This window comes from Labrus bergylta, chromosome 2 (genome assembly GCF_963930695.1).
Source record: "Labrus bergylta chromosome 2, fLabBer1.1, whole genome shotgun sequence".
NCBI classification, from domain to species: Eukaryota; Metazoa; Chordata; class Actinopteri; order Labriformes; family Labridae; genus Labrus; species Labrus bergylta.
In genome coordinates, this window is record NC_089196.1 from 25,464,775 (window position 1) to 25,487,676 (window position 22,902).

Below are 22,902 nucleotides of genomic sequence, written 5' to 3' on the forward strand. Positions count from 1 at the left end.
ACAACGACGCATTCTCAACCTCAAGATCTTCGCCTGCTTCCACCAAGTCTGCGCGATCTCTCTTCTTCCGCTTCTGGCCACGACCAAGAGACGCCAAAAGCAGACAGCGCCCTGTGCTGTTTTAGAGTTTAGCAATATTCTATTTTTGTCTCATCGATTTGAATTGTTCATATTTGTATTAATTTGTAAATATAGTGTGAGGTATTGTTTCCCTATATGACAGTTACATAATGTTGAGTAAGAAGTTGAACAGGTGGCTAATGGAGCTAAAAAATAAATAAAAAGTAAATAACAAAAGTATCCTCAAATGTAACTTTTCACATCTGGATTCAATATAATTAATGCTAAAATGGCTTAGTAGAAGCGAACATCTGAGCCAAAGCGTATACATTACTGCCCCAAATAAACAGCTTGTATAATTAATAAGAAGTTGTAAAATACTAAATATGTATCTTATTTATCTTCTCAGGATGAGCCACATGTGAACGATGGAGGTAAGTCTGGCGCATCCCGGAGGCAGCTGTGCTTTCACGCTCCTGTCCTGAAGAGTGCAGTAAAGATTGCTTTAACCGCCAACGCACACATACAGCGCGAGAGCACAAAACGGCAACAAGAAGAAACTCTCACACACACTCACAAACAATGTTAATAGTGCCATTAAGGATCTGTGTGCAGTACTGAAACATAAAGTGAATTCTTGTGGATTAAGTCAGTAATGGTGGCTGTAAAGAAGAGAGCTGCTATTACTGCAGAATTTACTGCACATTACAAAGCGCTCTGCCTTGGGATGGAAAAGGGAGCGGAAACCTTCTACTTTTTTTTTTTATTATTGGAAGAGATTATGGAGCTTGGATGCATATGCTCACTTGTCTGGGCATGTGTGTGCGTGTGTGTGTGTGTGGGGGGGGGGGGATGTGTTGCTTTTCTGTGTGTGTGTGTGTGTGTGTGTGTGTGTGTGTGTGTGTGTGTGTGTGTGTGTGTGTGTGTGTGTGTGTGTGTGTGTGTGTGTGTGTGTGTGTGTGTGTGTGTGTGTGTGTGTGTGTGTGGTCTTACCTCAGCGTCTTGAGTCTGTAGTTTGTATGTTTTCTGCAGAGTGCGCACTGTCGCCGCGCTCAGCTTCTCTTCCTCGAGCAGAAGCTCCAAAAGCATTACAAGCTGCTCCGACGTCACCTGAGGAGACGAAACAATACACGGGATTAATAGTGCTGACTGACACGAGCTCCAGCACGGAATATATTAAAGACACTTTATTGGATATTATGAGCAGCAAAGTCCCATCCTCCTTACACCAGCAGCTTTAAACTACTGAACTAGCACAATGATGAACATATTGCGTACTGCGAGACCAATCTCAAATCTATTATGATCAGAATTCTTTCATTCTCGTTCCAGTGGCGGTGGATTGCTTGATGAAAAATATTTAAAAAAAAACAAAAAAAAAAACGTCAATATAAGTGAAGCAATTAATGCGGCCTTTCAAATGGAGGAAACGGTAGCACAATAAAGCGGAGCTGAAATGGAGATTAAATAAATATGGTAAACCAAATGGAAGTTGCACACGAGGGAAACATTAGGAAATAGGCAAAAGAGGACGGATGAAGGGAAAATATTAAGATTTGCATCAAGGGCTGAGAGAGAAGTGAAACAAAGCAATGAAGTTGTCTCTTTGGATATCGCTTATTGTGGAGAAACATAAGAGAGCAGCAGCGTTCAGACGCAGACCAAGCCAAAGGATGACATCTTTTACAGCAGTCATCCTTTGGAGGCTTTAAGTCTGCAGAGAAATCCCCGACTGTAGCCATTACTGAAGCTGCTGAAGTGTTGAAAGAAAAGATTCACAGAGCACTGTAAACGCCTTACTGTTTCATTTTAATGACACATGTTCTGTGTCGGCGTTATATCAAGGTAAAACAAGCCGTTTTATTCCACTGCAATAATGGAACAATGGAACATCCACAGGGATCTCCAAAACTGAGCGGTGAATTTAGACGACTATTCCGAGGATGGATGTGGGCAGCGATATGAGAGAGCGACTTCCTCCTCAGGAGAGAGAGAGAGAGAGAGAGAGAGAGAGAGAGAGAGAGAGAGAGAGAGAGAGAGAGAGAGAGAAAGAGAGAGAGAGAGAGAGAGAGAGAGAGAGAGAGAGAGCTGTGCCCAGCCTTGCCTGCCTCTCTCCGGCTCACACCCAGCACTCCCAGCTCTCTCTCTCTCTGGTCCCAGTCTGGGACGCAATTAATGGCTGAAGGCCCCGTAGAGACTGATGTGAAAATAGGTATGAAGTGTGTGTGTGTGTGTGCGTGTGTGTGTGTGGGTGTGTGTGTGTGTGTGACTGAGGGAAGCAGAGCGAGGGAGAGGGAGGGAGAGAGAGAGAGGAAAGGGGGGAAAAAGAAAGTGAAGGAGACTAAACTCTTTTATCCCGGTAAACACATCCAAAGTAAATAGAGGCATTTGAGCGGTATATATTTTCTAAAGCACCTATCCATTTAAAGAAATCTTTGGTAAACAGCCTCCTTAATACTGCTGGGAAATACCTGAGCTAAAAGCAGGAAGTATTTCAGCTGGAGCGGGAGGAAATAACACCCAGACTCAAGCTGACAAATGGTCAAATCAAACACCACTACCACTTCTTCACACACACACACATGATCGTCCAACTCCATGTAAAATCCGATATCCAGTCCCCCCCCCCCCCCCCCACCTTCACCCTCTATCGACTCTCTCCTCCTCCCTCCATTTTGTGAAGGCTGAGTGTCGTCTGAAGTGGTGTCTCCATCGCTAAAGGGTCTCTTTTGGGGCCCACCCATGATCCTCCCAACTCTCCCACCCTTTTTGAAAAGTCCACAGCAATAAAACGCCCTGCTCACAGACACACAGCAGCACACACACACACACACACACACACACAGCAGCACACACACATCCCTGAGCGCCGACTGTGAGGTCCTGTTGTGCCTGTATGTACTTATGTTGCCATGGTGGGTAATCAATACGTCTGCACCAGTGTCTCCAACAACGAATTCCTGGTCAATGATGGTACAGTACTAATCAATTTCAATTGTTATTATTATCCTGACGCGCACACATTGTACATATTTCCGAGACAGGGACACGATTGTCTGCTTTCAGCTTGTGTAACATCTCCATGGAGAACAACAGCAACTAACATCTGCTCCCATAATCCGTCCACCTCTCATCTACCAAAACAAAAAAAAAAACACAAGCGAGGAACGTTAGCTCCAGTGCTGTGTCCAAGCACCACAAGTCATTTACCAAAGTCTTACTAAAGTTATTTCTGATTCATACTTCTGCTGCAGAACATTTCAGCGCGTTTTACACTTTGCTACATGCTGTAAATGTAAATCTACTCACATGGTTTCTACACATTTGATCCTTGCTTTCAGCTCCATGCACCTGAAAATATGTCACACTTGAGGGGTTGAGTGTTGCATCAATGACTCAATGTGGTGTCTATGATGTGTCAATGTCAAGGACCTCTTTTTTTATGCACTGCAGGCTTTGGATTGAACCTCATTTTATATTCATTCGACAAAAGAATCTGCCTTGTGAATACATTTCAAGTAAACGTCTACTGAAAAACCTCTGGACACCAAGAAGATCACAAATGTGATTTGGTATGATTATAAAAAAAATATCAAGAATTTAATTTTGACTTTATGTCTGACAAAAGTTGTAAAGTCGTAAAACTTGTTCCATACCAGTCTGCGGTGAGTTCTGCGTCATATTTCTGAAGGGATCAATAAAGGCTTCAGGCCTCAGCTTTTTGGAAAATCTAACTCCACATCAGTGACTGAAAATGTTTTTTTTGGGGTAGCTTGAGCGGCTGAGTGTTTGTGTGTGTGTGTGTGTGTGTGTGTGTGTGTGTGTGTGTGTGTGTGTGTGTGTGTGTGGTGAGTGAGATAGAGGGAGAAAGAGAGCAATTATAGGGGAAAAGGTGAACTCCATGGCTGAGTACCCCCTTATTAATGGGTAAAGCCTGAAGAACAGCACACACATACTTTCAAACTTCAAATCAACACAGCCAAACACACAAACACACACACACACACACACACACACACGCACATACAGAGTCTCATGTCATGACCAGGTCATGGGTAGTTCTAACAATAGCCCTTAATAGTACAGTGCTGAAAGCACTTTACCACTGAAGGGGGAAATGTATCCCTCTCTATCTCAACGATTCATGTGAAAGATCTCCTCTCTTAGACACACACAAAGACAAAAATACACACACACACACACACACACACACACACACACACGCACACGCACACGCGCGCACACGCACCCAGTACAAAATGTGGACACATAAGAGGTATTTCATTCCTGTGCCGTCTTTCAAAGCTGAGGAATGCTAATGGTGCAAAAGACTGATTCTTCTTGCTCTCTCTCTTTCTTATCAACGCACAAACACACCTCTAGTCTCACTCAAATGGACATCATATTTAAAAGTATATAAAAGAATGCACACACTCCACTTTTTGTACAAACCGCTGACATGGGTCGGTTGCACCGGCTCTATATTAAGTCGAGCTCTGCAAGGCCCTTTGGGAAATATGCGACTGAAATATCCCCTTCACACACTGACCTCTGCAGAACAATGGCACTCACAAACACACACACACACACACACACACACACACACGTGAATGTATGAATGCACAAATATAGACTGTTTGCCACGGTGACTGGGAGCTCAATGAGACAAACAGTTATAGTAAACACAGGATATGATGTCCACCGCAAACTATAAATATATTCAAATGTATGGCTGTGTGTGTGTGTGTGTGAGTGAACTGCTGCACATGTGACTGAGAGATCAAAATGAGTGTTTATGAGTCAAAAGGAGGAAGCAGTAACAATTTTTCATGGGTGTATGTCAGTGCATGCACGTGGGTGTATGAGACTAAGCAACATTAGTCATGCAACTGATGCTGCATAACATGTTCATGCATACAGAAAAACACAAAACCAAAGCTCTTTAGCCTTTTGTACACACAACTTAAAGCATCAATAGAAACATTTTTGTGTTTTTTTTTAACCCTTAACACTGGTTGGGTTGCGGCAACAGCTTATCAAAGAGTTGCAAATAATGTTTCTGATACATCTGTGCGTCTCCAATTTATTTTTTGGAGATGGATTCAAAGTATGAAAGAAGGTTGTCAAAGAAAAAACTGTAAATCTTAAATCCTTTTCTGTCCCTTTCCAATAATCCATCACTCGTTCAGTATTTCCATGGCAACGGCGCAGAGTACCACACTGTGTTCTGTGCAGAACACAGAAGAGTCAGCCTGTGTCCTTATTCAGGAGCCTGAGGATTGATTTCAAATATTTCCATTTCCTCCATCCATTCGTCCACATTCTCCTCCACCTCCGTGCTAATCAGGGTCATGGTCCCCACCTCTGTTAGTCTCCAGCTTCTGTAAGAGGTTACTCAGCAGTAAATATCACATCTCTGCACGAGGAACCTCAGATAACCTCTGCTTACTGAAACACCACTGAAAATATCTGCTGTGATTTTTTTTTTCCTCCTATTTCTGGGTCTTTTTTTTAAAATTCTTTTTTAGCTGTTTTCTCATTGGAACGTGGGCTGGGCATTCCTACTTGGAATGATAATCAGAGAAGTTAAGCTTATTGCAAGGTACAGGAAACAAGAAATACAACTGGGGAATTATAAAAAGCCAACTGTGGTGGATAGACCAGAAGAGAAAAAGCACCTATAAAAAAATAAAAAGGAGGGGATTTTACTAAGTGACCATAAAATCTATATAATGAGTCCAAGGCGCATAAGAGAAGCTGGTTCTATGCCCTTGGCACAGTTGAAAGGAATACAGAGGTGTTTCTAATGCTTTCTTTTCCTCCCTTTACCTTTCTTCTAACTCCCTACCTCCGCACCACCAGGGAGGGTGTGCTGCTTGTTCAGTCACACTGCATTATGGGGGCTGGAGACATTGAATAACTGTGACATTATAAAACCAAACTGTGAGAGGCCATTGAATAGTGTGTGTGCACGCTTGTGTGTGTGTGTGCGTGCGTGTGTGATGCCATTCAGCCGCTCGGTTGCCTTTTATTTCCGTCTGACCGCAGGCTCGTAAAAACACATTCTGGCACCAGCAGCCAAAGGCCTCAGCCCACGCCTCAGGTACTAAGGTTTCACTCATTCTTCCCCTCAAATCCCTCCCTTTCTCTCTCGCTCTGTCTCCGTCTCCACCGCTGTCTGCTCCCTCCCCTGTCTCCATACCAACTCCTCCTTTCACTCCTCTATTCACTCGACCAAACTCTGCGTCTGGCTCCTCCAATTATAAGCCCCTCCTTGCTTCCTTTATCTCTTACGGTCTGTCTTTATTTTACACTTGATTTAAGGGCCCAAGCATTCATCTGTGGCACGAACTGCAAAGACAGTCTCGAGGATCCTGAGGAGAAACCGTACACCAGGCAGCTGTTAAGATTCTCTCTACGGTCATGACAGCATAAATAGCATCACAATTGCTTACACTTTTAATTTGCCTGTAACTGCTCTGTACAGCTGCATTGAAGTGAAATGTGAAAAAAAAAAAAAACAGGGCAGATGGTCAGGACTAAAAAAGCAAAATTGGAAAACCAAATGATGTAGAGAAAGTGTTGGTAGCTCGGGAATATTAAAAGTTGGCGATTAAGCTTTTGTAAATCCCAGCGCAATCTCTACCACTTTAACATGATGTGTTTATCCAAAACATCCAAACAGGTATATTATTGAGCATTTTTAACCAACAGATGAGAGGTAGGAGCGAAAATATGCAATGTCTACTGAACAGATTGAGTCTCACCACCTTCTCAGGAAAAAAACACATGACTTCACTTAATTAACAAAAATATGGTCACCATAGCAGGACGCCCATCTCAGAGAAAAACAGGAGTCTGTCTGCAAATACAAATGTGTGGGCGATTTTATTTAAAGGTACAGAAGGAATGAGAGGACACTGTGAATATAAAACCTATAAATATGATAAGCAGCTAACCAATAATACATTTGCAAACTGTGGGGACATGACACTGCAATCTTGTTGCTTCACAAGGTCTAAAAAGACATTATATAAAAACGACCTGCTGACATCATAGGTTTTGTAAACCAATTTTCGCGTAATGGATTGGAGCACACACAAAAGCAGAAATACACACAAAAACACACACACACACACACACACGCAGAAGATGCTGAAATGTTATCTCTGAGTCACATGTAACCGGCTCGACTTGTGAAAATGAAGCTGTCCTCTGTGCAATCATCCCCACAAATGATGTCACACCTGCTGCTGTAGCACGGCGACGATCTCACTGATAGTGCCGGTTACAGACTGATGACCTCGCCGATGACCTACAGCTGCGCCTGCCTATCTGCAATCTAATCATTAATAACGGTAATTCTTTGTTTTCATCTTAAGCGAGTAAGACATGTGTGTGTGTGTGTGTGTGTGTGTGTGTGTGTGTGTGTGTGTGTGTGTAAATCTGACTGGTGCAATCAGACGGCGCTAATCATGAATCAAAACATAAAGAAGGGTTTGGAGAGAGGCAGACACAGTGGATGAAAGAGAGAAAGAACAAAACGAGACGGAGAAAGAAAGCCTTTGAAGTTTTGACCTTGCAATCATGATAAATGTCAGGATCAACTGTCTCATCAGTGTGTCTTTTGACACAAGCACACACGCCGACAACAGGCATAGTGATGGGAGAAAATGATGTTCACCAGCATGAGGATAATGGACAACAAGTATTCGCAGCACACACAATACTTTGCCAATCAACAGAGCCCATTTGGAAAACAGACAAGTCAATATGCCTCATTTATGCCACTAGTGGAGTGAGCTGGATACTTTCAGGAGCAGCTACTAGAATGTATAAAGGGAGGCTCAGACTGTATACAGAGATGGACGGCACAACCGCTAGCCGCAAGTGAAGCCAAAACATTTGAAAACGCTCCGTGCTGATTGGCTGAAGTAAGCTCCACAGATTGGTCAAACTTTAAAATTAAAATACACATCAAATACAAACAATTCTCCACCAGCAGGATCCCTTCTGCGCATATCCTGGCGTTAAATTACAGCACCAGCGGAATAAGTCAGCGCCTGATGCCGGGATATCGTGGCTTCATTTTTGTACAACAAGAGGAGATGTCGACGCGCAGTCCATGTTTCATGCAGCTACTGGGAAAGCTGTGTGAACTTCTTCCCCCATTTTTAACCCCAGCGAGCACCCAGGGATGTTTGCGTGAAAGCCTCTGTTATTGAGTGGGTGTTTGATCAGCTGCTGCCTGTTAAGATGGGCAGCCCCTAGTAGCTGCTCTGTTCCCCCTACATCTTCCATCCTGGCCTTCAAGTTCACAGCCTCAGGGCCAATCAAAAAGCAGCGTGGGGTCACAGCAGGGTTGCGAGTCAAGGGTTAAGCTGAAAAAGCGCACACAGTGAGCCTGCCGATGAGGAATGACTGCTCCCTCTGAGGGAGAATCAACCGGGCACACACAGGAAAAACATGTGTGCAAGTACCTGTTAATGCACACACTTTCAGCAGTCGTCTTTCGCTTATGGGATAGCTCTCCTTCATTGGCTCAGTACCTTGTTCTGTCTTTGTGCAGCCGCAAAAGGTGGAGCATTTATTATGTAAAATCCAATGTTACAGCAATTTGGCATTGATCGTGAAGGCAATTAACATGTTTTCTCTCCTTCTCATCACCACTCTGACTCATACTCGTTCACACATACACGCACCTCCAAATCAGGGAAGTTTAATTAATCTCTGGCACTCTGCTCTGACGCAAGCCACAGATCTAACTGTCTCCAGTTGATACCTCCCTCTCCTCCCACAATCCATTATTCCAATCCCAATGGAGAAACAAACAAGTCGGTTAAAAAAAAAAAAAAAAAAACATCTCTCTCCCTTCTCTTCTCCTTTTTGGAAATCATAATTCCCCTGAAGGACTGAACTTGTCTTTTCCTGTGCTCTGTCCCCATCAGTACTATCACCTTTACTGGAGGAGTATAACAAGCCCCCTTAGATCACACCACACTCCATGTTGGATGCCACAACCAACCAGTAGGAGTCAGCCACAACTGGGGGATTGAACCCAGGCTTCAGTGGTGGCTGGCGGGTGTTTTTTCCCCTGCACCACCCACAGGTCTTAAAAAGAGAGGGGCCTTTGAAATAGAAGAGGAACAAAAGGGCTGCTGTTTGTGTGTGAAGGAGAAAAAAAGCTGTTGCATTTGTACCCCAGTGAAACATCCAAACAGCTGGACGTCAGCTCAGACAAAGAGAGAGGAGGAAAGAAAGCATCAAAGCCGAGCAGATATTGCAATACTGAGAGTGATACCAATTTTGCAGAAGAATATGGTGGCTGATATGTCTAATATCCAACAATGGAAAAATCACTGATTTTGTACCAATACAACTGTGCAAATGTACTCAGAAACTGCTTTCACAAATAACTGTTAGAATTATTTAAAGTCAACAAAGTCCAGCGCTGACAACTTCCTGCTAAACGTTGATGCTGTGCAAAATGTCCTGCAGACAAGGTTAGGGGTTATTGTTAACTATATAAAGATGGAGTGTTTGCTTGCATACCACTTCATGACAAATTTAAAATCAGCAAAAACATCATTAGATGTTCTGGAAAAAAAGTTTGGATTTTGGTGCATAACTGCATACATGTAAGAAGAAACCACTAGTTCCTAATTGAGTCATTGGAATGCTGATAAACTTATATGGCAGTCAGGCTTTAGAAATATTTACTCTCCATTCTTAAGATAAACATTTGGGAAAAGTGCTCCAGTTGGGATAGAATTACACAAATATATAAATTCTTGCTGTAGCTGTCACTGTATTTTTAATACATAATCAGAGAGTTATATTATTTTGTGATGGTCTAAATCCTTCTTTGGAAGGTTTTCTCCTGACTAACAAAAACATTCTTGTGGAAATACTGAGGTCTAAATCCAAAATGGTCTAAACTGGCATTCAGTTGAACTCGGCTACTCAACACACAAACACACACACACACACATGCTAACACACTCAAACATAGATCATTCAGTCAGTCTCACTGATAACCCCCTGAACACATAATGTACGGAAGTTCAAAATGTGACCAAGGCCGAAAATAGCAGAGCACCAAAGTTTAATTTCCTCGTGTCATTAGTTCTGGCCTCATCCTGAGAGGGTGAGAGCAGCCTGGGGGTCGTGGTTAAACATTATCTCTGAGAGGGAGGGGGGGGGGGGGGGGACTGCAGTGGTTACCAGCAACACTGAAGTTTCCTTTAAAGGCCTGTTGATAAATATAACAGAGTTTGTTCTTGATTGTAATAATTACTGAGGTTCATAAGGCACACACACACACACACACACACACACACACACACACACACACACACACACACACACACACACACACACACACACACACACACACACACACACACACACACACACACACACACACACACACACACACACACACACACACACACACACACACACACACACACACACACACACACACACACACACAGACAGTGATGGTCCATTTAAGCCAGGTTTAGCCTGATGACAACAATCATAGGGGTAAAACACAAACATGTACCGGTCATGACCTCCAGTGTGGAGTGATAGCATCTTACTGCTGTTGAAAGATACAGAGCGAGAGAGACAGAAAGTGTGTGTGTGTGAGAGAGAGAGAGAGAGAGAGAGAGAGAGAGAGAGAGCAATAGAGAGAGAGAGAGAGAGAGTGTGAGAGAGAGATAGATATATATATATATATAGAGAGAGAGAGAGAGAGAGTGAGAGATAGAGAAAGAGAGAGAGAGAGAGAGAGAGAAGGAAAGATGGGACGACTGGCAGACGGAGCCAAACACGAGGAGGCAGCGAGGGACCAGAAGGGAAGAGGAGACAGCAGAACATGGCCAGAGCCATCAGAGAGAAAGGTTATGTCCAGAAAGAGACTCTCAGAAGTGTGTGTGTGTCTTCAAGCGTTTGTGTGAAACGTGTTAATGTGTTTGTTAGTATTGTGTGTGCAAGTGTGCATGTGTGTGTTGTCTCCTGTGTGAACTCCAGCCTGGCTCGGTGGCTGACAGAGGTATGCGGGATGGACTAAGCCCAGATATCTTTTGCAAAGACAGACGCTCTCTCTCTCACACACACACACACACACACACACACACACACACACACGCGCATATAAAAAGACGATATTATAAAATGATAGTAGACACCACAGATGGAGTCAGAAAAGCATCAGAGTGAAACATCAATAGGAAAAACAGATGGATTGAAATTCAAAACGTATTGTTATTTTGAATTTAAACCCCAGAACACAATCTTTTCTGTCTCTCCTTCGATGATAAGACCACATCCCGCTCAGTAACATGATATCCATGACATCCGAGCCTGGGGAGTGAGGAGCTGAAGCTGTCGCCTGCAGTACGGCCGTTGGCAACAAGTGAACGGCTTTAATACGTGTCTGTCTGCATGCCTTAATGCTAGATTGCTCCAGACTTTCAGGGAGATTAAGACAGTTGTTGCATGTTGTCATCCCCTGGCACAGTGAACCACACAGCGTCAATGTCATAGAATGACATGTTCATCACTCAGTGGTGTAGCTGGTAAGTTAATTTGCCCCTCTTTTACTCACAGAAGTATGCTTTTTAACAGGCTGAGATAATTAAATCACACATTTGTATGACTCCATATTTGTCAAGAAAACACTTAATAGATGACTGGCATTTTACGAGAAAATCTATTATGCATCAGAGTAACTGAAGAAGCAATTTAATGGTGCACTGGGTATATGTGGATGTGCTGAAGGTTGGATAAACAAATACAAATCCAAGAAAAATGAAAGATTTAGTAAATAAGGATATTCAAAAAATTGTTAATCATAACGTCAATATTTTTTTTCAACAATCATGGGAGAGATTGGTATTTGCAGATGTCAAGACTTAAAGCATATGAACTCATACTTAAGTGAAAATTAACTCTGTCTTTTTTATCCATCTGCAATCACTCCAGGATTATTTGTAAATATGGTTTCTTGGCAATAGACCAAATCATTAAAAATACTGAAAACATTGCAGCTCATCATTTGGCACAAACATGAGTATGACCTCAAAGGGCATCAGAAGCCAGACAGCCTCTCCGAGGACAAACTGCAAAACACATGGTGCAATATCTTACTTCTTGATGTCATGAGCTTCTATAATTTGTCATCATCTAAGACACGAGTAGCATACAGCTCAGTGAGATCACATTACTTTGCATGCATTCACGTCAAACAGGAACTTCTGGAGTTGAAAAATGAAGCCATGGCGGGGACGCAAAAAACTACAGTTCGTCAAGCGTCCACTTGAAGCAGGGCCACCAAAAGCCGAGGAATTGTCATTATGTCCCATATTAAAATGCCTATTTCTTTTAGCTAAAATAAACATGTTTGTAGCCTGGTTTAAGATAATGCTGGTCTTTACAGCTAATTTTATTATTGATTAAAACTGGATAGGGGTGAATTTTATAATGTAAAGTCTAAAATGTTTGCATAAAATTGCCTTTGACTGACAGGCAGATATTTAGCTTCCTGCCTGGAGACTTAAAGCCCGCCTCAGCTCCCCTTCTTTGCCTTTTTCTAGACTGACCGAAAGTCAGTTTTAGACAGCACTTCCAATGTGGCCACTGCCATCATTGGGCTTAAAAATGCCTCTTCATTGGACCGACCAATGGGTGAGACTGCGTCCATGCTTTATAAAGTCTATGATTAACACGTGTGTTTCTATGAGTGTGTGTGTGTGTGTGTGTGTGTGTGTGTTTTGAAGAGGCTAATTGCGTCAGGGCTGTCTGAGAGTGCTGTCGGCTCCGTGGTCATTATACCAGGAGAGACAGATGTTTTAAAACTCAGCGCACGCAGACACACAGCCACGTCACGTACTGTACCTATGAGGTGACGCCTGAATCGGGTTTTATGTGAAAAGCATTGATTCATTTCCCAACACTAAAAAGCCAGCTCCATTTTACAGCCCAGCCCTAATACGGAACATGACTCCACACTTAATATCTAGCTTAAGTGCCACCGGGTTAAAGTCAGACACCTCCACGCTACAGTGCATTTTTATAGAGGTGTGTTATACTGAACGTCTCCTAAGTGTTTGAATTAACTCCAAAATGAAAAATGTGTATTTATGTGAGTGGCAAAGAGCTTGTTTTGTACATTTTGTGGCGGCCGTACACAGAGGGCGGTGTTCTCTCTTTCTTCTTTTCTCTCGCTCTCTCTCTTTCTCTGCCTGATGTGTTTTCCATGTGTGCTGGAAAGACAAACACAGCTGCACTTTAATGACACTCAAATGCTTCTGGGATTCAACATGCATGTGTGTATTTATGTGCATGTGTATGTGCTTCTTTGTGTGCAAGGCTGTGTGTTCCCTTTTTGACCACTTCAGTGAAAGGCCTGTTGAAGCTACTCTCGCTGTGTACAACTACGCCCCAGATCTCCCCACCACAACTAGTGGCCTAACCTTATGTGTGTGTGTGTGTGTGTGTGTGTGTGTGTGTGTGTTTGTGGGGGCATGGGTTCACTCCTCTGAGAGTCTTTAAGCCCAAAGTGCTATTTCTGAGCTCGCCATTAAATTTGTTGTCAGCATCGTCAACTCTAACTAGTTGACTTCTTACCCCCCTACTGTAAACTCCCCCCCCCCCACCCATTCATAAACACATATACATGCACACACAACATGCACACACACACAGACAGCAGGGAGTCCCCGGATGAGATGAGACGGGCTGTGAGCTTCAAATGACCCCGAAAACAGAACTGCCGCTGAGTGATAAATGAGACAAATACACGCTGGCACTCGCTCTCTCTCTCTCTCTCTCTCTCTTTCACTTTCTTCCTGTCTGTCTTGCTCTCCCTTATTAACACAACACAAATGGAGCAATCTCCTCTCTCCCTTCTCCTCCCATCTCCAACGTTAATCTTCTCATCTCAAACCATTGCATCATACATTTTTTCATTTTACTTCCTTTTTAAAACAATGTTCTTCTTCAATTGACACAACTGTCAGGAAGTTTGGATGCACAAAACCTTGAGAAATTGCACAATAAACAGGCTGATATTCTATTATTTGGATTTAAGTGGACCCATGGGACCCAAAACCATCAGTAGGACAAAGACAAATTCTGTGTCATGTACTTTTACAGACATGTTGTGGATTTTGCTAACAGTCCGTTTAGACAGCCATATCCTGTCATGTTACGGCATGAGTTTTACAGGTTAAACTCCAGAGTCCCATATTATAACCAGTGCAATAAATATAGATGGACACACAATGGTTCTAAAGAATAATATGCAGACTTAAAGCGTTTTACCGAATCTTTGTCAGACAACAAAAACACACTTTTTCAAACAGGCACAAAAGGTGACTATAAAGTTCCATTGGCAGGTAATGTTTGATAAACAGCTTATCGATGAAAAGTTGGTGCCAGGGAAGGTTGAATGAATCAAACAGAGTTTGTTTGTCACACTGATCCCTTGATTCCCACACAATCTGCTCTTCCTGGTCAGCACTTTTCACAACAGTCTCGGCAGAAAATGACAAAGCCAGTGTTACTTTTATCGATCTGTTGATTTACTCCAGCTCTGCTCTCTCTTTAGATGTCCTGGGATCACCCCCTCCTCTCATTCTCTCGTGCTCTTTTACTATCTCTCGATCTCTGTCACAGTTCAGCCTTGAGGGACCTTTCATCCAGTGTACTCAAAGGAATGCAATAATGCATTTTGCTGCAGCTACAGTAAAGAATGTGTGCTTTTGTGTCCTTGTTGTTGCTCCACCTATGAATGTCAGTGTCATGCGTACAACAAATATTTAATTCTCCATTTTCCATCTTTTCAGACGTTTCTCAGACTTGGATTCATTTGTTTTCATAAGCAAAGGTTACATCTATCCATATGTCTATTCATCTTTTCATCTTTATATCCATCCAATCATTCTATAACTCTCACTTATCACATCCCAGTCGCACAAGAATTAGCCAAAGTGAAACATCATCCCGGAATAAATGGTTCTTTAAGACTGGTGACGCAAATCACTCACTGAGTAATTTCCTAGTGAAGCACTCTGTACTTCAACAGAATACATTAAATTCAACAGTGAAACACAAATGGGTTTCCTTTCAGTTCGGGCTCTTTGTCCCCTCAAATATGTGCAAAGGTTTGCTATTGGTAAATTGGTATAAATGTTCACAAAAGTTAACTAAGGAAAGACTAACTAATGTACAGATTTCCCATTTTTGATCCATTTCCTTCTGAACCAGTTTCATCTCCTTCAGAGGCATGTTTGTCTCCTTGTCTTTGTCCTGCACGCGGTTGACATGTTTGAATGGATGTTTCAGCCATTACAAGTTTTGTTCCTTAGAGGATACGATAGAATATGATATATCCAAGTAAAGCATGTAGTGACTTCCAAAATTCTTTGTTGTTAATTACAAAAAAGCTTTGATTTAACTAAGAAGTTTGTCAGAGGCACATGTGTCTATATCTGGCCTGGTCTGATGTCTCCGCCTACAAATGGTTTACCTGTAACTAACTGATTGGTAATCCATTTTGCAGTCTAAAATACTGGTGTTCTCTCTGAACGGCTCATCCTATAACTAAGAGATGCATTGCAGCCTCGAACACATTTTTTAGTGACATGGAATGGTTTTGAAAGAATGTCTGACAACAGATGCTTTTAAGTTTGTTTCCCTCTCCACCGTTCAGATGTTTGTCTGGAAATCACAATATAACTCTTGTACTATGAAGTCTCAATCATTGAAATAAATGCCACCAATGCAGCCCAGACAGATTAGCCAATGCAGGAAGGATACAGGTGGATATAAGCCAGATGCATCGCTCTTTACTTTGATCTCTCATCAGAATACTCAGAATCAGAAGCTTGACACTTCAGACAACATAGCCCCCAATGTGACCATCATGATAAGATGAAGGTTAAACAAGGTAGTGAGTACAGCATAAACATGGATTGGACCCATAAAAGGGAGGCTTATAGCCACACATGTAATCTCTCCTGTAATTTTTTCCAATGTTCAACACGACAGATTCTTCTGAATGAGCTCTGTATGTGTCTGCATGTGTGTGCAAAGCTCACATTCTGCTTTCACTTAAAAACAATCACAACTACTGTTAGGGCTTGTGGCTCACAGCAGTGGACTCAGTCTGAGCAGCACATAGCTGATCCCCAGCTGGTCTGATAATGCAGACACACACACACACACACACACACACATATATCACACACCCTTTCGACCATTTCCTATCCTGATGTGATGAAGTCTGGCCGGAAACAGCCATTTCCCTGAATGTTCCCATCTCTCCTCCGGCATACTCCCTCATCCCTGATTCATTGCCAATAAATCAGAGTGAGACAGAGGGAAAAACAGAGGGACAGAGACAGCACCAGTAAGAAAAAGTGCAAGAGAGAAGGGGGAAAGAAGGAGAGACAGTGCGCTGGAGATGAGAGAACAGAGATGAAGGAAAACCAGATGTTTGACACTGCTCAGAGGGGGAGTTTGCATACCCCAATATGGCAGAGGGTACTTTGAAGCGGTGACGTCTTATCGAAGAAAACAACAACAACACCGCTGCCGGAAAAACACTATAACTAAGCGGATGTGCTTTATTTCATGAGCACGGTCAAACTAAAAAAACAACAACAGAGGAAGAGGTAGATTGCAAGATTCAACACAGACTGAAACTATTTCCCCATTAATCTCCTGTCTTTTTTTGTCCCATCCTCAAATTACAGAGGCATTTTATTTCAGAGTAGCGTGCTGTACGCCACCTGCAAACCACACCCAACTGAAGAAGCCTTTAGATCATGCACTCCTTGTTGTTTGACCTCCTAAAGGGGCTCCAGTTACCTTTACTACCTCTCCTGTCAAACCATCAACATCGCTCTCAGAACAACACAAAGGATTTCACTCACCACTCAAACTCCTTCTCTTTGGGTTCACCCCATCTCCTCAACTAGAAGTCGGTATCTGTGTCCATGTGGCATACCTGCACTGCTAAAGGAGCCAAGACTTCTGGGTAATTCAACTAAGGGCGGGCATTTATTTCACAGCAAAGGAGTTAAATGAAAATGCAAAAAGCAATCGAAGAAGTTGCTCTTGCAAATGCTTGCAGAAATAAACAAAATAGGGGGAGCTCATAAAAAGATTGCAACATACTTTGAGCAATCTGGTGTAAATGTCAACCCTTTGCCCTGTGAAGCAGATCACCCTCATTTCATGTTGTTGTGCAGCGGTCCCTCCCTTGATTTCATTTCAACTTTCCACCAACGGCTCATAATGAAAGCATAAAGTAACTTTAAAAATACTAAAACCTCCCAAAAGGTTGATAATCATCTGGATGTAACTGGAGAATTTGAAACCTCTTGAGTGAAAAACCATCAGGCTCGTTATTAGCGTTAGCTTTAAATCATTGCTTTAACATGTTTAAAAGCAATCAAAGTAATGTTATCAACCTTTTTTCCTGTAGCTTTCTTCTAAATCTGATGCTCTTCCTCAGCTAAGGAAATGTGTTCAATTGTCATGGATATAGCTTTTAACGGCTTACTCTTTGAATCAGATGACACTTCACATCCTGTGCTCAGTTTGAGAAGCAGTTTTGAAGACACGCTGTTCCTCCTAACCTGCTGCTGTTGACATGTCTTCATCCACTCACACAAACCTGGCGCTACATGTTTTCACAGTAACCCATACCCTCGACCGGGAAGGTGCAGGCAAGTGTGAGAGGGTGCTCCTGAAATGGAAGCTGACTCATCGTTCTCCTACTCTGCTGCATCTGTTTGGTTATTGTGGCACATGCAGAAGTCTGTGTTCTCAGACAGATTGCACCCTGCTCCTCTCGTTTTTCCCCTTTTGTTTTGCTCTATAACACATGTTGCTGTTTTAGCCTGTAGAAATATGGTGAAAAGGAAAAAGTAATACATTTTGGTTCAAATGATTAAATACTTACACTCATCATAACACAACCAATCTTATTTTTGGTAATCCATAACTGCACCAAAATAACCATTAGATCTGTGTACATAACAATTTCCCAGCTTTGAATTCTGAAAGGTGGGAAGGGTTAAGTTAAAAATAGAATGGTGCAAACCATTTCTGCAGGAATGACAAGAATTCAGGATTACACCATTTCCTGGATTTGTTTATCCCGGGAAGAGCTGTTCAAACATTTTCCATAAACAGAACCTTATCACATCTGCACCGGAGGCACAAAGATGTGTCATACAGCGTTAAATATATTGTACTCTAGAGCAGCAATAAAAAATAGATCTAAAGATCTTAAATATGGAGATCATTTACCCAAGTATTTAAAAGCTGGGAAATATTGTAATATATAAATCAAAACAGAATGGGAGGCCTTTCATAACATTGAAACACCCATAATTCATTGAAAATATCTATGTTGAAACTGAGTAATGTAACTGTTTTTGGAAAACTACAAGCCCATTTCATGCCAGCAGCACCTTCCAAAAAATGTTGGGACAGCGGCAACAGGAGTGGAACAGAAAAACAGAAAACAGCTGGTGAAACATCTCAGTTAGATTAACTGGCAACAGGTTATGAACACGATCGGTTATAAAGAGAGCATCTCAGAGAGGGTGAGTCTATGTAAAGTAAGGATGGGAAAGGAATTCATCACACTGCGAAAGACTGCACTGGTGCAAGTAGAGATTTCTCAATTTCAAAGAATCTGGGGATTTCATCATCCATAGGTGACATTAAAGGCTACAAAAAGAAGGTGGTGCAACACAGTAGTAAACATGACCCCATCCCGATCTTTTTCAAACATGTTACTGGCATCAAATTTCAAATAGGCACATCATTTTCCAAAAATAATAACAACGTCTCAGTTTAAACATTTGATTTGTTGTCTTGTGCTAATGTCAACTAAATATGTGCTTTCACTCTTTTGCAAATCATCACAGTCTGATTTTAGTTACATTTTGAGGTTTGACTTTGTCATGCCGGAGTTCAAACAATGTTAGAAGTGATGAATCTGTCAGACACTTAGCCCAGCCTGCATGGGAGTAGTACAGAATATTGAACGTATTATAAGGCAAGGCAGCACTCGGAGGTTTCAGGGAATGATTAGGTTTGTTGTGATTCTTATCGATCATCTATGAGTCGTTTAACGGTGGAGTCCGGTAGGATCAATACAAGACTCGGATCAATTACATCTCATCTTTACAGTAAGAGCAGGGGGGGGGGGGGGGAGCACGTCGTTCCCAGGAAAGTCAGCCAAGGCATCCCGCTATTCACAGCTATTTCCCCCCCCTACAGGCTTTCCTGTCCTGATCAGCAGGGGCAGACGGACCCTCTCATTACGGAAAACCGCGGATGAAAATGAGAGCAAAATGAGGCCCATTACCACACGGGGCGTGACTAATATCCCTTTGCAAGACCCCTCCACAACGACTGGACACACGCACATTCAGGGCAAGCACACACACACACACTCGTTACACAAGTCAGACGCACACAGTAAGATGCTTGTGAATCAATAACACAACAGATGAAGGGGAAGTTGGTAATAAAACTTTGGCTCTATTAAATGGACCAGATCTATAGCTGCTCTGCAGGGGGTGTCTGGCTCTGTTCACTGAGAGCATCTATAGCTTTTTCGGAGTGTGTGTGTGTGTGTGTGTGTGTGTGTGTGTGTGTGTGTGTGTGCGCATTTTTCCCTAATCATCCATGATGTCATTAGTGCTAAATGCGACCCCCGGCTCTGCCTAATTCCATACCCGCTAAAAGTTTCTCTATTTCCTCCCTCGCCATCTTACTCCACTCTTCCTAACCGCCCTATCATCACCCTACACCAGTCCTGTAATATCTCATCTGTCGTGTGCTGCCCTCATCTCTTCAGATATCCACTCTGCTCTCCATTTCCAAATTCCCGTAACAGATTCATTACCTTACTGGAATACATAATCATCAACTTCTGACTCACGACTAGTCTCACTCTTGCGTCAATCCTCAGCTTCAAAAGAATCCATCTGTACCACTTTCTATTTCTACCCTTTTTTTTAAAAAAATCCTTATTTTCTCTTTTTATACCGTTAATTTATCACAACATGCCCTTCTATTGTTCTTCCATTCTCATTTCTTCCACCAAAGTGCATCATTTTGTGGCTCAAAATGTTCCCTTTCCTTTTCGAATTGATCTATAACATAACCACAGGGGGAGCATAATGCCCAGCAGTGGCGTCAAGTGTTATTTTTTTCTTCATATTTCACTCTTGTTCTTCTATTCTCAAGTGGTGACTTCATCTCCTTGGTTCCTCTGAACTTTTCTTCTTCCCCTTCTACCCTCCTGTCTCCTGTGTTTAAACCACCTTCTTTCCACCTTTTGCAGATCAGGTCTGTTTGGTGATTTATAGTCCTTGCAAAGGCTGGCAGTCACGGGGAAAAAAAAAAAAAAAAAGTGAAGGGGAGGTGGAGGTAGATGAAAAGAGGAGGGACCGGGTGGAAATTTGGTGTTTGAAGTACATGAAGGAGTAATATAATATACACCTGGTCTATCCATGGGGCTACACAGAAACAAAGAGAGGAGAGAAGAGAGAGAGAGAGAGAGAGAGAGAGGAGAGAGAGAGAGAGAGAGAGCGAGAGAGCGAGAGAGAGAGAGAGAGAGAGAGCGCGCTGGCCACAGGGGGGAGAGAGGTGGATGGAAAAGGAGGGGGTGGAGGGGTCACTTAGTGTTTCCTTTCAGGATGGCTTTTATGGTGTAACTTCAAACGCTGACCTCCCACAGCCCCGCCCTTATAACCCCCCCCCCCCCCCCCCCCCTTTTCGCCTCAATCCATCCCTCCCTCCTCTTTTCTCACTATTGTGTACGGCCAAGTGGACAGTAATTGGCTATTCTTTCATGAGGCTGATTTCAGCACTCATAGGCCCCCTCTCCACAGGAAGAGGCCCTTTTTGCTGCCCCCTTAGAAGTACATGTATGTGTGTGTACATTGTAAATATGCCAGACGGCAGGTATCAGGTGGTTGAAGAGGAGGGGGGGGGGGGGGGGGGGGGGGCTGCACTGGCTGCGGACTCTGCAGGCATCTCATTCACTTTGAATCCTAAATAACAACGAATTACAGAAAATATAACCCAGAAGAATCCAGCCCCACTGTAAGGTTTCTGGAAGAGATCTCTGAATTCAGGTACAGTTGAAGCCAGGTGCCTCTGCTTATAAATAAAGCTACAATTACGTCTGTTGAAAGCTGCGGTCTGGAGTGTTGAAAGGAAAATGTAAAGCCCTCAAAAGTCGCTCAATACAAAAATATTCTTGGCAATGAATGAGTGTTTTATTTCCTCGCTTCCAAAATGTAATTCAAGACACCCCAGGGGCTCTAACCTTACTTATTCATGCCGTGAAATGATCTGTACAAAAGACGAGAGGTTCTGCAAATGTTTCCTGCAGTTTTCCGATGTATGAGCATATTGAGAGTGATATATAAAAGCTGCTCTAATGACTTCTGTCCCTCTTTGGCTTATAGATCAGTGTGCGTTCATAACTGATAGAGTCGTGTGTTAGTGTGTGTGTGCATGTGCATGTGTGTCAGTGTAAATTAGAGAGAGATGGGGATTAACCGTCCCTGGAGAGGCCTAATTAACACTTTACACACCAGCAAAACCATCTTTTTTTGGGACATTTTTACTGCGCTTTGCAGCATTTTTATTTGGTTGTAAAATCTTCAAATTGACAGGAAAGTGTGGGAAGAGACGCATCAAAGATTGGAGGCTGGATTCAAAGGCAAAATGACGAGGCTAAACGGTTCCCACACACACTTTTGGCCATGACCACACACACACACAAACACACACAAAAGTTGAAGGTATGTGATGTAAACACGGTCTTAAAAGGTTAAATACGTGGAGGACAACACGACATAAACACAGACTTAAACAAGTACAGGGTTGTCTGCGCTCGCAGACACAACACATAAACAGAAGTGGGGATAATTGTGTTGTCGGGACACACACAAAAAAAAAAAAACTGAGCAGCTTAAGAATTGGAGAGAAAAAGATCCAGATAGGAAGGTAGAAGTTTCCTTAAAGGAAGGGGGAACTTCCAGGAGTAAGAAGGGTATAGAGGTCTTAATACACGAGAGTGTCTCCTACCTCTTTGTAGTTCACCTTGGGCTCTATTCTCTTCCGCTTTCTGCCCTTCCCCTGACGACTCTGACTGAGGAGAATCCATTTTACAACCTGCAGGAGGGAGGATGAGGAGGGTGAGGTGGTGAAGGCGGGAAAAAAAAAAAGAAGGGAACGTGGAGGTAGAGAGACAACAGAGTGGCAGGGATTTGAGTCAGCGGGATCAGACGGTGTGAAGGAGAAAAGGGGGAAAAGGGGGGAAGTAATCAGGGAGATGTAACAATCACAGGGATGAAAAGAAGGGGGAACAAGGGAGTGAGAGAAAGAGTGAGTGGTCACAATGGGCAGAAGAAAGTAAACATAAACAGACTTAAGGCCCTCTTTCCATCTCTCAAGTGAAAGAGGCACACAGGGGAAATGCATATACACACTCTAAACAAGCCACTAGAAGGCACACTCTTAGGACGTGCACAACAGTATCTACCTCCCTCTGTTGTACACACAGGCATTCATTCCGACCTTTCAGCGCTCTCTTGTGCTCCGTATAAAACCTACAGGAACGGCTGGCTGAGACAAAAGAGTAATCGTGGAAGTATGTTGCTGTGACGGAGCCTGGAGCGCAGCTACTCCCTACACCATAGGTCTCTATTAAACAGCCAATCACTATCAAGACCAAACTCTATCTCCTGTCCTCCACTTCAGGTTACATCTCAGTAGAAATATATCACC

The 22,902-nt window shown here is 42.8% G+C and overlaps 1 protein-coding gene across 2 annotated transcripts in view; it reads right to left on the reverse strand.

Annotated features, from left to right (window-relative positions):
* The window catches only part of aopep (aminopeptidase O (putative)), an 83,534-nt gene that overhangs the window by 15,144 nt on the left and 45,488 nt on the right, over positions 1-22,902 (reverse strand). For both annotated transcript variants that reach the window (XM_065950070.1, XM_065950064.1), the window contains exons 13-14: positions 22,201-22,287; positions 1,054-1,170 (exon numbers count right to left, since the gene is read on the reverse strand). In XM_065950070.1, coding sequence (XP_065806142.1) covers positions 1,054-1,170; positions 22,201-22,287 — 204 coding nt within the window. The remainder of the gene's footprint in view (positions 1-1,053; positions 1,171-22,200; positions 22,288-22,902) is intronic.